Raw genomic sequence first — 13839 nt, 5'->3', positions numbered from 1 at the left:
GGGAGATCATTTCGCCAATGCCTAATAATCTCTATATACGAGGCAGTTCAGATGCATTAAAATGAAAGTAGGACTGATCTGATGAAATATAAAAGAGCATCAGTTTAATTAGGGTTTTAAAGGAAATTTAAGGAAGGTTGAATTGAACTTACAAACCAGAGCATCAGTTAAGGTTTTATAGAAAATTTAAGGTTGATTTGAACAGTTGAATTTTCTTTTCCCGAAATTAGAAGAAAAAAATTCATCGTCTTCATGCTTGTCAGTTTCTCTGTAAAATTCTGCTCACGGCCAAAGGGTCGGCGAACACACACACACACACACTCTCTCTCTCTCTCTCTCTCCCTCCTTTTCTTCTCTTCTGTTTCCTCTTTTCTGACGGGACGTCATCAACTCTGAGAGAGAGGGAGAGAGAGAGAGAGAGAGAGAGGGAGGCTGGAGCTGAATACCCTAGCTTGTCGGCGCCTGCAGTTCTGTGCTGCCGTGAAGCTCGAGATTCGTCGTCTTCTTCCCTTTCGACTTCCTTTCTCAGGTGACTTTCTTCGATCCGCTTTCTTCTAATCGCTGATGTTTTCTTCCCGTTTTCTTTGACTTTCTTCATTTATGTTGCTCTCTGTTAGCGCTCCATCACACCAATATCGTGCTTTTCCATCTACCGTAACATTTTTTTGCGGTCCTGGTTGGATCCTTGTTATGAGCACTCTCCCCTTCGTTGATGTATCGTGGAAGCCATATCTGGTAGCCATAGCCAGCTTTGTCGTTTCAATCGTGGTACTTTCTCGTTTTTAGAGAGTTTCTTCACGGCTGTTCCCCGATCCCTCGCTTTAAAGATCACTTATCTTGTGTTGTCTGCGACGTGTTAATCAAAAGCTTCCTCTTTGTTTCGGACGTGGAAACTTCTTGACTTCCTAGCTTACTGATGCATTCGCTTTCCAAGCTTTGAATACAAGCTTTTCTCGGATCGAGCCATCTTGCGGGGTTTTTGTGCAGCTTTGCATCTTCAAGCTTTTACGAAACAGTCCCAGCTTTACCATGATACAACTGCCGTTCGCGACCTCTCTTAAAATGCCCGAAACTGCGTTATCTTCTCTACCCGATTATTTATGTCCTCTTTCTCTCCAGAGTCAGGCACTTGGATTACACTTATGAAGAAAAGCTTCTGTGTAGGGCATTGTCTGGCTGTTCCATCATCTTAAACCCGGGCACAACTAGTGTGTGAATTACGGTGAGGATATTATTTTCGCAAGATATTGGTCGATTGCCCACATTTGTCTCCAGAGGCCTCTAGTTCATTGGCCAATCAAAGAAGATCCATGGGTCCCGATATTTTATCCATCCAACCAGGGGAGCTGAAGTTTGCATGTGAGTTCACTCATAAAGCATTTACGAGTGTTTTCAACTTTTTCATTTGTTTTTGGAGCACACAGCCAAAGTACGATAATATCATTTTGAAACTTCAGGAAAAACACCATCCTTAACTGTCTCAGTTCGAATGTTTGTGCAGTTGAGCTCAGAAAACAGATATCATGTTCTTTACAGCTTGTCAACACCTCTGAGAAGTATGTTGCTTTCAAGGTTGGTTTATACTTGATTTTGGCCGGATTCCTATTGTAGTTTGAATGTAGGAACTTGGGTTTCCAGCGATCTCTGTTGTTGAGTTGCAAGTCTTTACTTCTGATGAACATTATTGGTGAGTTGGATGGATATTTTCAATCTCACTTGAGAAACAAGAAGGGGGATATTGTCATTACTTTCTAACTTATGTTAATATGCAGTTAATGCTGGTGTGATTGTAGATTTTCCATCTTGCAGGTAAAGACAACATCTCCAAAAAAATACTGTGTACGACCTAACACCAGCATTGTTCCACCTGGAGCTACATGCGATGTCACAGGTGAGACATAATGCATCTTGCTAACTTGAGGGATAGTGCCAACAAGCTGCTTATACTAGTTTTTGATTTATCTTCCACAATTTGGGCCATGCTAGTTACAATGCAAGCACAACGCGAGTACCCTCCGGACATGCAATGCAAAGACAAGTTCCTAGTACAAAGTGTCATTGTAGAAGATGGTGCACAACTAAAGGAAGTGTCACAAGATTTGGTTAGTATTGTGTACTTGTGGGCATTGTGTGCTTGTATATTAACCGCATTAAAACTCATGTCATGTTGGCAAATTTATTGGGCAAGGGTATCTAGCTTTAAAGCTAAGTGTAGGAAGAGGCAAAAGTAACCGGCAATGGGTTTTTCAATTGTGGTGAATTGAGACCTCTTGTATGTACCACTATAGCTAGTTGTTGTTTTTCATGTGTGAGGTTGAACATCTATGTGGATCCGTGGTCTCAAAGGATCAAGCTTTTCCATCAAATTACATTCATGAAATATCAACTGCATTGCTTGTCTCATGCCTTCGCCACCTTTCCATGGGAAAAAATGTGGCCCATGGTGTAAATATGGTACTTCTCTAGTTCTCTTGCTTTTCTAGTCGAAGCTTTTAGAGTGTAGTTGAAAGCATAGTGGAAATGGAATGGTTGTTGAAATTACAAGATGAAGGTGAAGGTGATGAAGATATGTAATCATAGGCATTGAAGATCTTACACAATGTTAGCCCTTGCATGAGTTGCCACGTCCACTAGCATTGTTGAGGATGAAAAGGCTTGATGATTGAAGTGGCCGAAATGTAGTTTGGTTATACATCAACTTACTTGAGTTGGTGATTGGAAATAGAAGGTGTTGAGCCAACATCCTTTTAGGGGATTCTAGGTTTGCCATATTGCTTGAAGAGCCACAAATTAACATAGCCTCTTTCTATTACGTGTTTAAGATTAAGATGATGCTTTACGCACGTGCACGTGCACTCACATCTTTTGTATGAAATTAATGTCTTGTTTAAGTTAATGTGCAAGATGTGATGCTACAAAGAAGGTCAACATTAGAAAGAATTCTTTGGAAACATGGGGAAAGTATACATTGTGCAAGGAGAATATGTGTAGGAGTATACAAACTCAATTAAGAACAATGCATAAAGAGAGAGTACTAATCAAGACCAATATCATGAACTTTAAAGCAATCACACAATCAACATTAGGAAAATAGTATAAAAAACATGGGGAAAACACTCAATGTACAAAGGGAATATATTTAGATGAACATAGAATCCATTTAAAAAACGAGTGTATGGTTCGAGGTGAACATGAATTGAAAAGCAACACACAATGATTGCTTAAGAGAATCTTTGAAAAGGTAAAAAGATCAATTGCAATCTCATCAAAGACTTTATGATTTTGAGTATTTTAGACGGTCCAAAGTGCTCTAAATTTGGCCCAAGCCAAAAAGTGACAGGTATCTCTAAGAGTTGTAGTATGATCGTGCAACACGTGAAGTGTTTGCTAAATGTAGAAGAAGGGAATGTCACTCTCAAATATGTAGAGAATTTGTGTAGAAACAAAGGACAAGCATTTAGCAAAAAATATTTCAACTATAGCTAGCTTGAATTGTGAATCAAAATCAAGAGAAAGAAGATGTTATAAAGGTATGGGAAGATCTTTGATTTTCCTTCAAACAAGTACATAATGCATGTCCAAATGGTAACAAGTAGAGGCAATGAAAAAAGAAAGTGTGAATAAATGGTAGAGTTTGCATAGAAAACAATGTGTATGGTAAAATATAGAGACAATGAATGAACTTGGAACCTTAGGAATGAATGAAATGTAATGAATAGGGGAATGTTTTTTGAATGGTTGAATAGAAAACTCAAAGGTGGCAGAAAGAATAAATGAATATATTGAATAGGGGACATATAATGAAATGTAGAATGTAGAACTTGGAAACTAAAATGGACATATACCAAGGTCCAAGGTGAATTGAGATGAGTCGATGACACTAATCAAAGCTCGAAGATGATTGTGCTTTCTTGATTGACCAAGTGGTAGCACCTATGAAGGGATTTGCATTGTGAAGGGAGAGAAGCAATCCTTTGGGCATAGAAGTGTTGATGATGAGAATGAGATTACTCCAAATGAAGGTGATTGGCGTGTCTTGCATGAGAATAAATGGGGATGTGTTATGCGTTGTTGAGCATAAGAGTCATTACTAAGCATGTAGAATTATTGAATAACATGGGTTTAGATTGTTTGATGTTGGGGGCTTTACTTTGGTATTCTCATGGTTATTTGTGAAAGATTTCAGCCGATTCCCATAAAGAATGATGAGTTTGGCAATTTTTTAGTGATTGAAATTATATTTAAAGGCAAAGCTTTATGGTTGGTTAGGGTGTATGCGCTGAACAATGCCTCGTATTGATTTGACTTATGGGATTGTGTGAAAGCAAGCTTGTCCCTCAGTAAACTAGGTTTGCCCATGGGTGACTTCAATATGTGTGTTGGTCCTTTGTAGTTTGCCTTTCAACACTCAAGGATGAATGCACCAGAAGGTTGTATGTGCGATGAATTTAAATAGTAGCTCTCAAAGAAGATCTTTGACCTTTCCTTTGTCCATCAATTTTAGGATTTACCTTTCATTATATGGAGTCACTTAGATTGTATATATGTTATGCAAGATGATGCTTTCTTATCGGAGATTCTAGAGATGAGGGGTTGCAACAATATGCTCTATCTCTATCTAATCAATTTCCTATGTAGTTTGACATGCTTAGATAACCCATTAGCCACTTTGCACATTTTTTGAGCAAGCTATCTTTGTGCTTCAATTGCTCTTTTTTGAGCCATGCAACTTTCAATGGCTACATGGGACATTTGGTTGACTTTCCGAATGTATGTAGTCTCTCTTTGAATAGTTGATTTTAAATGTGTAGAGGGTTGCTAGGCAATACGGGATTCACTATGCTTCGCTTTGTAGGCAGATATGCATACGACTGAGAAATTGTTGACTTTGGTTTGTTTCGTGTTGCTTGAGTCCTTAGGTGATACTTTCTTGGCTACACTATTTGTATGCATGGCTGATCTTGTTAAGTACTTTTAGATGTGCTCTTATCGGTAAGCCAAACTGAAAGCCTTGATAGAGGGCCTACAAGATAATTCGTGTCAATCCCACATTATTTCGTGGTTTGCATACATTCTTTGCTTGGGAGAACATGGCGAGACTATCCAATGTGGATGGTCAGATGGTTGCAAACCCCTAGGTAAGCCAAATTGAAAGCCTTGATAGAGGGCCTACAAGATAACTCGTGTCAATCCCACATTATTTCGTGGTTTGCATACATCCTCTGCTTGGGAGAACATGGCAAGACTATCGAGCTTGAGTCCTTAGGTGATACTTTCTTGGCTACACTATTTGTATGCATGGCTGATCTTGTTAAGTACTTTTAGATGTGCTCTTATCGGTAAGCCAAACTGAAAGCCTTGATAGAGGGCCTACAAGATAATTCGTGTCAATCCCACATTATTTCGTGGTTTGCATACATTCTTTGCTTGGGAGAACATGGCGAGACTATCCAATGTGGATGGTCAGATGGTTGCAAACCCCTAGGTAAGCCAAATTGAAAGCCTTGATAGAGGGCCTACAAGATAACTCGTGTCAATCCCACATTATTTTGTGGTTTGCATACATCCTCTGCTTGGGAGAACATGGCAAGACTATCGAATGTTGATGGTTAGATGGTTACAAACCCCTAGACCATTGTTAGACTAAAGAAGGAAAAACTCCAGATGGGGTCACTATTGCATACGTTCATCAACAGGTCTTTGCCAATTGAATGCTTGACGAGGTGGGGAAGTGGTTCTAGATGAAGATGCACAGACGACCTAGGAATGGATGCAAAGAGTGCAATGGGTGATGAGCAAGTAGACCAATCAGTGAATCCTTCAAGAGTTTTGAAAGATATATGTTGTCGAGGCTATTTGCAGGCCACATGTTTGTAGTGGCTCGTGGGGCAGAAAGAGATGGGGCAGCAACGAGAGGCATAGCTCCATTGGACTATCTAGATGGAGTAGAGGTCATTGTAGCTATCCGTTGAGGTTTCTTAGGAGGAAGACCTTGGAGCTTTGGTATGACACTCCTCATTCATGGCCCAATCTATGGCAGTATGTGCAAAATCTATTTTTCTTAGGTAGTTATTGTTAGATAGGTTTTGTTTCTTTGGTTCCGTTGGAGGAAGGGGTGTTACCCTTGTTTTTACTTGCTTTGCATCTTGTGAGTTTTTACCTTGTTGGTTTTCCCTTATGAAGAAGAGGCAACCAGATACCTCTGTGAATAAGAATATAGGCAATTAGAGCAACGAGATAATGTGCTGAATGAAATGGAAATATTTCTAAAGTAGAATATTCAAAAAGAACATAACGTGATTGTTGTTTGACTTCGGGGAGTCAATAGTGGCAAACTTAGTGAGCAATCGTTGATATTTGGCCAACTTGATTTTCAAATCATTCCCTTAATGGAAAGCTTTTGAAGCTCAAAGTCAAGATTGACATGTTGAGTGCGATCTCTTGCGGCATAGTGGTCAATGAGATGATTCCAATGCTGAGATGCAATGGGAAAATGCTGTAATCGGTAGTGGAACTAAGGAAGCCCTTGCATTAACTCAACATTAGCTACGGCATTACGGGCTTTCCATCGACGGATATGCTTAGGGTGAGCTAGTTGAGGGTCCAACATAGGCTCAAGACCAACTACTAGGTCCCAGAGTCCCTGAGATTCAAGCACTTATTGCATGAAGTTCAAATAGACTTTAAAACTAAGCTGGGCTTTTGAGGGACATGCAAAAAAAGCCTTTTGAGAGCAACCATTTTTCTCTCCTTTTGGAGTCAAGATTTCATAACCTTGGTTTATCATGAAGCCTGCAATTTGTACCTTTGTTTTGGAGTCAAGGATTCATGAAGTTAGATTAAGCATCAAGCCTGCACAATTTACCTAAGCTCAAAATTTAAGAAATCTGCAAATTAATTTGACAACAAGAGGCAGTTCATGCACATTATCTGTTTACAAATTACATAAAAAGGAGGGGTGTACTTAGTCATACATTCAGTGACTTGTCATTCACAAACTTAGATCGATCACAGAGCCTGCCCTTGTTACGACATTCAAAACTTAAGTAATCTTCAAATTAGTTTGACAGAGAAAGGGCAATTCATGCAAGGAATAGCTTTTCTCAATAAATGCTTGTCTTTTCCATCTTGATGTTTTCATTATTGTAATACATTGAATGACTTATGTTGTATGTAATGCAATCTCAATGGGAGATATGTGATATTTGATGGATTAGGTCAGAAAATTCACACAACTTGTTGGGAGAATGAGTATCATTTTATTGTTCACACAGGATTAAGCTTTCTGTGTTGGGTTTTGTGTAGTTCAACAAAGCACCTGGAAAGGAGATTTATGAGACAAAGCTGAAGGTTGTCTATGTGTCACCACCTCAACCACCTTCTCCTGTTCCTGAGTCAGCTGAAGAGGGTGTCTCACCCAGGCCTTCTTTAAACCTGGACAACGGTTTTGATAACGTATTATTCTTGCACTAAATTTGCCAGTCTATTTGGAATGAGTTAATCTGTTGCCTTAAAAAAAAAGAATGTTACAAAGCATTGCATTCATGATGACTTATGAGTGTTTGTATGCCATAATTATTTCAGGGAAATGATGCTGGTGATATGAGGATTAAACTATCTGAGGTTGGTTAATCCTGCTTTTATTACGCACAACTCAGTTGAGCCTCAAGCCTTGCAATGTTGCTATTGTTAGCTAATGAGGTTTTTGCCTTGTATGCAATGTGAAAATTTCCGCTAACAATATCAAGCAGGTATGGCTTAAGTGTGAACTTGGGGTGATAGGCATGAAACAATTGCAGCTTAGTGTGTCACTTGAGTATTGGGCTACCTCCAGAGCAGAGCAACTGCCGTTCGTGGCATTATTTGAGCTGGCTGAGGATTATTGATTCACTGCTCAAGTGTGTTTTTGGCAAACTTTTATATTTAAAAATGATTAGAGGTACGACTAAATAGAACTTTAGTGAAACATATATTTGGCATGGATATACTGATCAAAGACTTGCTGAGTGAATTGTTGGAATATCCTGATCATTGATTGGTACTATCCATTCCTATGGATTACCAACTGATGGAAGAAGAAACCTTTAGCAGTTTGTGGTGCTTGTTTGCTCTCTCTCTCTCTCTCTCTCTCTCTCTCTCTCTCTCTCTCTCTGTCTTCCACGCAAGCCAGAATATATAAAGGTTCAAACCACATTAAAATTTCAAAAAGGATATCAAATTCTGGATGAAATTCTGCAGCAGTTTGTGAAAGTAGCAGTTCAACCTTTTCCTGTGAGAACCATAGCCCTTATGATGGTTGAATCATTATTCACAAGTCAAGAACACCAGCTTGACCTTTAGCCTGTAATAACCATGAAGTCTACGATAGTTGGACCATTATTCTGAAGTCCAGAATGCCAGTTGTCTGGGGTCTAACACTAGTAGGCTAATGATCCACCTAACCACAATGGTTTGGACTTGACCATCCCCGTTATACTGTGAACTAGAGTGTTTAAGCTCTTTGAGTTTTGAGCCCTTACAAACTAGTGAGTGATGCCCTTGCATTGTGGCTACCTCATTCTCCTCTGAGGTCCCTGCCTAGGCGTTCACCATCTGCTCTCCATGCAGATTGCTGGGAATGTGCCAAGTCTGCAGATCTCATTTATTCCTGAAGAGTAATTACTTGATGTAGATATGCTGCCTCGTTGCGGGTTGCATCAATCCACATTGGAACTGCCATGCCCCGACTAGACATTGCAGAATTCTGGTGGGGAAGGAGCGAAAGTTTTTTGAATACATCGGTAGCTCATTACAAAATCCTTTACCTAAAAAATCCGGAGGGACTTTTAATGAATGGCAGGCATTTGCCATTTTCCTAACTAAACATTTCTAAATTTTACATGATTGAAGCTACTTCAAAATTTGAAGGCTTTTCCAAGGAAAGAAGCTGTTCATTAAACCTCATTTTTTCATTAAGAGTCGTGTGCCAACAACTTGGGGTTGGCTGCCCATTTGATTGCTCGGTTGCATTGAGTTATCCTTGGGACATTGCAAGATTTTGGGGGGTTCGACAATTTGTTAATTTTGCAGCTTTGCACTTTTATCACCTTATTGTTAGATATTTTATCACCTTTGTGTGTGCGTTACAGCATGCATTTAGGTGTGACACCTTCTATACTTGTTAGCATTCAATAAAAGGTCAAAGATTTGGGGGAAACCCTAGACCTATGTAATGGAAGGCCCTAGTTCTTGTCCTATCGTCAATCATCTATCACATCAATCTATTTAGCTTGTTGTGTACTTGCTGTTGCCGTCACGTCTTCTCCCCCCACCCAAAAAAAAAAAAAAAACCCTTGCCCCTATCCACCATGAAATTGCATGCTCTCCTCTCCTTGTGAGATGCACCACCCAACATTGGTATTAGAGTGGGTTTGACTCATCATATCAGCCATTGTTTGTGCTTGTCAATGAACTGACACCAATGTTGACTTGGTAGCTCCATGTTGGTTGTGTTAGAGATTGCCATCCCATGAACAGGCATTTTCTAAGTTAGGTTGTGTACATATGTAGTTTTCCAGCTAGGCAGTTATCTGAGAGAGTTTCAGTGTGTGGAGCAAGTTTGCCACGTCAGCACCAGCCATGCAGCAGGATGCAGTCGGTGGATTGCCACGTGGCAGTTGAGTTGGACTGTTGTATATCGGTTGCATTTAATGCAGCGGACTTGATTATTTCTTAGCGCTTTATTCAAGCTATAAATAGCCTGCCACCAGCGCACTCTCATTCTTGCAACTGCAGATTTTAGGGCAGAGATCGGGTAGATTGCAGTTGATTTTGAGGTGTCCAATAGGGAGATATTGTCGAGGTCGAGATATGCGGACATGCGGACTGCACTCGTGTACATATCTGCATTCTTTTGTATTCAGCATACTTTATACAATAGATCTTCGTGTTCCTCTCTCTCTCTCTCTCTCTCCGTGTTCACTCTACTCTCTGTCTTGGTCCCATGCTTTTGCACCGCTACACTTTGACATGGTATCAGAGCAGTGAAGATGGGCTGACTGAGTGAAGAACCCATCTAAAGAGGAGATTTTAGTATGATAAGGTTGGGTTTCTAGCATTTGAGGGTGAGCAGGAGGATTGCGCATCGGAATAAGGTTGAAGCGAGTGTGGGCGTGCGGGAAAGGATTAAAGTTGGTGAAGTTACTGCTGTTTGCTGTTGTTCCAAGAGGAGGAAGGCTGAGTTTTTGGCCTTCAAGTGCAGATTTTACATTTTCATCGCCTCTGGCGGGTGGAGTGGCATGAGCAAACCATAGTCTTAGCAGGCTTTATTTTCACAGTTAGAGGGGATTGTTTTTGTGTTTTGAGCAGGCATTGTAGGTGAAGATGTCTTTTGAGGCTGAGACAGAGTTTCAGGCAATCATGGACCAGAAGGCGCCTGTCCTACCGGCTCTTCCATCAGATCAAAAGCTCAATGGCGAGAACTACCTCATCTGGCGGGTCATGATGCTTGCCATATTGGAGTCCTATGATTTAGCGGAGCTTGTTATGGAGGCTATCCACATTCTTCGCGTGACAAGTCCAGAATTGTTATCTCTCATATCGAGCATTTGACGGTGGTTTGAGAGATATGGTTGGTTGGGAAAGACAAACTATTCCTCACTCTTCGGGGTTATTGTTAAAAGCCATCAACAGCTGCCCTATCACTATAACCAAGGAAGTACTTCACTAAGCAAATTTCTTATATTTGCTTTCTAATTCTAGTGTATTAATGGAGGGGAAAGGGAGAGAGGGAGTAATTGAGGGTTCTAGTTATGGGGACCACCCTATGGTAGATCCCCATGAAACGGAGATACAAGAAGAGCAATGGGAAGAATTTTTTGCCACACGAGAACAATTTGATGATCTAACTGCTCGTGTGCAGGCACAGGGGGTTCAAATGGAATTTTTAACTCAAACACTCACCGGAATAAAATCCCAATTAACTTTATTATTAGGAAGGGATAAAAATAAGCTAGAAACCTCGGATATTCCATCTTCATCGAAAAATTTGGATGTGACTATGTGAGATCCTAAAGAACCCCACCAAAAGTTGAGGGATAATCCAGTCTTAAAAGATATGAAATCTCCTCAGTTTCACAGGGAGGAAAAAGATAGAAATAAAGACACTATCTTTAATTTTCTCCAAAAATGAAAAGATTTGCACAAACTTAAAAATACTGCACCACATCTCCAAGCACTGGAAGCCAGTTTAACTTTGGGGCCAAAGGCGTATAAATGGTGGCGAACTTTAAAGGAGGCAAATAAAATACCTGAAACTTGGGCTCAATTTGAATCGGTCTTTTTGAAAGAATTCCTTTCTAAAAATGAAATGGAAAGAAATTGGGAAGATTGGGATTATGTCAGACTAAAGGGAAGACCCTTGCTGACATATTTGGAGTAATATCATGAGATAATCCTAAAATTGAAAGGAATAGATGAATTTCAAAAGACAAGAGGATTCATTAGGGGACTAGATAAGGCCTGTAAAAAGGAAATGAAAAGGAGTTCACCTAAGATGCTTGAAGAGGCAGTTAAATTTGCATTAATCAATGAAGATAGTCTTTGGCATGCTCGTTTGGGCCATATGTCTTTGAAGGGAATGAAAATGCTTTCTGGTTTGCAGTATTTACCGCCCCTTGATTATGCATGTTTTGATTCATGTGAGCATTGTCTTTATGGCAGGCATACTAGGTCTACGCATAAGAAGTCTGGTCGGCCACGCATGAGTGAGCCCTTGGCATTGGTACATTCGAATGTCTGTGGGCCCATACCTTGTCAGTCTATGGGTGGTACAAAGTATTTTGTTACACTCACTAGTCTCACTGATACGAAGCCCAAGACTAAGGAATTGGAAACCTCAAAATTTGGAGGCAAATTTAAATGGAAAATGCCATTTCTTAAGGGCAAGAAACAACCCTTTGAAAAGAAACAATATGTAAGGCCAAAATTAAGTCCAGATGACTTTGATAAGGCCAAAAAAGAAAAGCTGTGTTTCAATTGCCTATCTCCTAACCATGCTGCTTGGAATTGTCCTCAAAGGAAAAAGGGGGAAGATAAAGGAAAGGATAAGGACAAGGGCAAGGGAAAATAAAAACAAATCCATGTAGTGCAGACCCTAGAATTAAAGCGGCATGAAAAGTATAAATCTTTAGAGGTGTTGCACAAGGATGTACAACACAGGTGTTGTATGTCAACTTCTATGTGGCAGCCTACTTTTGGGCCACATGATTTAGTTAGAGTGCATGGATTGAGAGCTAGAAAGAGGGTTAGAGTCATGATTGATGACTCTGCTACCCACAATTTTATAAATTATGCACTTGTCAAAAAATTGAAACTTCCCCAACAAAAGAGTTGGCATCAATATGTTGTTTGTATGATGCAAGGTCAAGATAATAAGATATGGGATACCATGGTATCCAACTGGATTCAAGGATATAAAGATAAACTTGATTTCCAAATTATGAATATGGAAAGAGCCGATATTGCTTTGGGGAGGGAGTGGCTATGGGGATTGGAACCATCCTTAAAACGTAGTTATCATCATAATACACTGAAATTTTGGTAAGACTTTTGTGATTCAAGGTGAACATAAAGTATTTGATAATTTTTGTTGTGTTCCACTGAAGTTCAGAAGCTGATAAAGAAGGAAGCTTGTGAGGTATATATGTTATGGTCTCTTCCTGTGCAAAACACTTTTACTTTCTGTAATATAAAGCAACAATTTTCTTATGTTTGTGAGTTGAATGTAAGTAATGAATTAAGTGGTTTGTTAGATGAATTTAAAGATGTGTTTCCTTCTGATTTACCAAGTGGCCTTCCTCCGGATAGGGGTGATATAAATCATCCAATTGACACAAATAAGGATACACACCCTATTTCTAAACCACCTTAACTTATAAGTTAAGTGAAACACAGCACCAAGAAGTTGAAAGACAAATTAAGGATTACCTTGATAAAGGGTATATACAACCCAGCAATTCACCTTGGGCTTTGCCAATTTTATTGGTAAAGAAAAAATATGGTTCTATGTGACTTTGTGTTGATTATAGAGCACTTAACAAGGTAATGGTGAAGAATAAATTTCCTATGCCCAGAATGGAAGATCTTTTTGATCAATTACAAGGGGCAAAATTCTTCACAAAAATAGATTTAAGATCAGGCTATCACCAAGTAAGAATTAAGACACAAGATGTTCCTAAGACAGCATTTCGTACTAGATATGGGTATTATTATTTTTTGGTGATGCCTTTTGGCCTCACTAACGCACCAGCTACCTTTATGAAGCTGATGAATAGTGTGTTACGGCCCTATCTAGGACATTTTGTAGTAGTCTTCTTGGATGATATCTTGATCTTTAGTAAATCAAGAGAATAACATTTGGAACACTTACGATTAGTATTCCTATTGTTAAGAACACATTCCCTTTATGCGAAGAAAACTAAATGTGAATTCTTCACACAAGAGGTCAAATATTTGGAGCATATTATCTCGAAAGAGGGAATCAAGATGGATCCAGAAAAAGTAAGGGCAATTATTGAATGGCCATCTCCAAGGAACCTGGAAGAGCTGCAGATCTTCCTAGGATTATCTGAATTTTATCGTAGATTCATTCGAGATTATGCCAAAATAGCTGTTCCAATGACAGACCAACTTAAAGGGAAAGGGAAGAGTTTTAATCGGGGAATAGACCAAAATGAAAGTTTTCAAAAACTTAAGGTAGCTATTGCTACAGCTCCAATACTATTAATTGTGGATCCCAATAAACCATTTGTGGTTGAAGCTGATGCCAGTGATAAGGCCATAGGCGCGGTCTTATTACAA

The 13839-nt window shown here is 39.5% G+C and overlaps 1 protein-coding gene across 1 annotated transcript in view; it reads left to right on the top strand.

The window, feature by feature from the left end:
• The first annotated feature begins 228 nt into the window (after window positions 1-228).
• Window positions 229-13839, top strand: part of LOC148014558 (vesicle-associated protein 1-2-like) — a 31062-nt gene continuing 17451 nt past the window's right edge. The window contains exons 1-7 of the mRNA XM_087667038.1: window positions 229-529; window positions 1165-1359; window positions 1502-1572; window positions 1810-1891; window positions 1987-2102; window positions 7306-7455; window positions 7585-7623. Coding sequence (XP_087523164.1) covers window positions 1311-1359; window positions 1502-1572; window positions 1810-1891; window positions 1987-2102; window positions 7306-7455; window positions 7585-7623 — 507 coding nt within the window. The 5' untranslated portion in view covers window positions 229-529; window positions 1165-1310. The remainder of the gene's footprint in view (window positions 530-1164; window positions 1360-1501; window positions 1573-1809; window positions 1892-1986; window positions 2103-7305; window positions 7456-7584; window positions 7624-13839) is intronic.

This window comes from Lygodium microphyllum, chromosome 25 (genome assembly GCF_053477565.2).
Source record: "Lygodium microphyllum isolate KBCC chromosome 25, Lygodium_microphyllum_v1.1.10, whole genome shotgun sequence".
Taxonomy (NCBI): Eukaryota; Viridiplantae; Streptophyta; class Polypodiopsida; order Schizaeales; family Lygodiaceae; genus Lygodium; species Lygodium microphyllum.
This window is presented reverse-complemented; position numbering and strand designations above follow the sequence as displayed.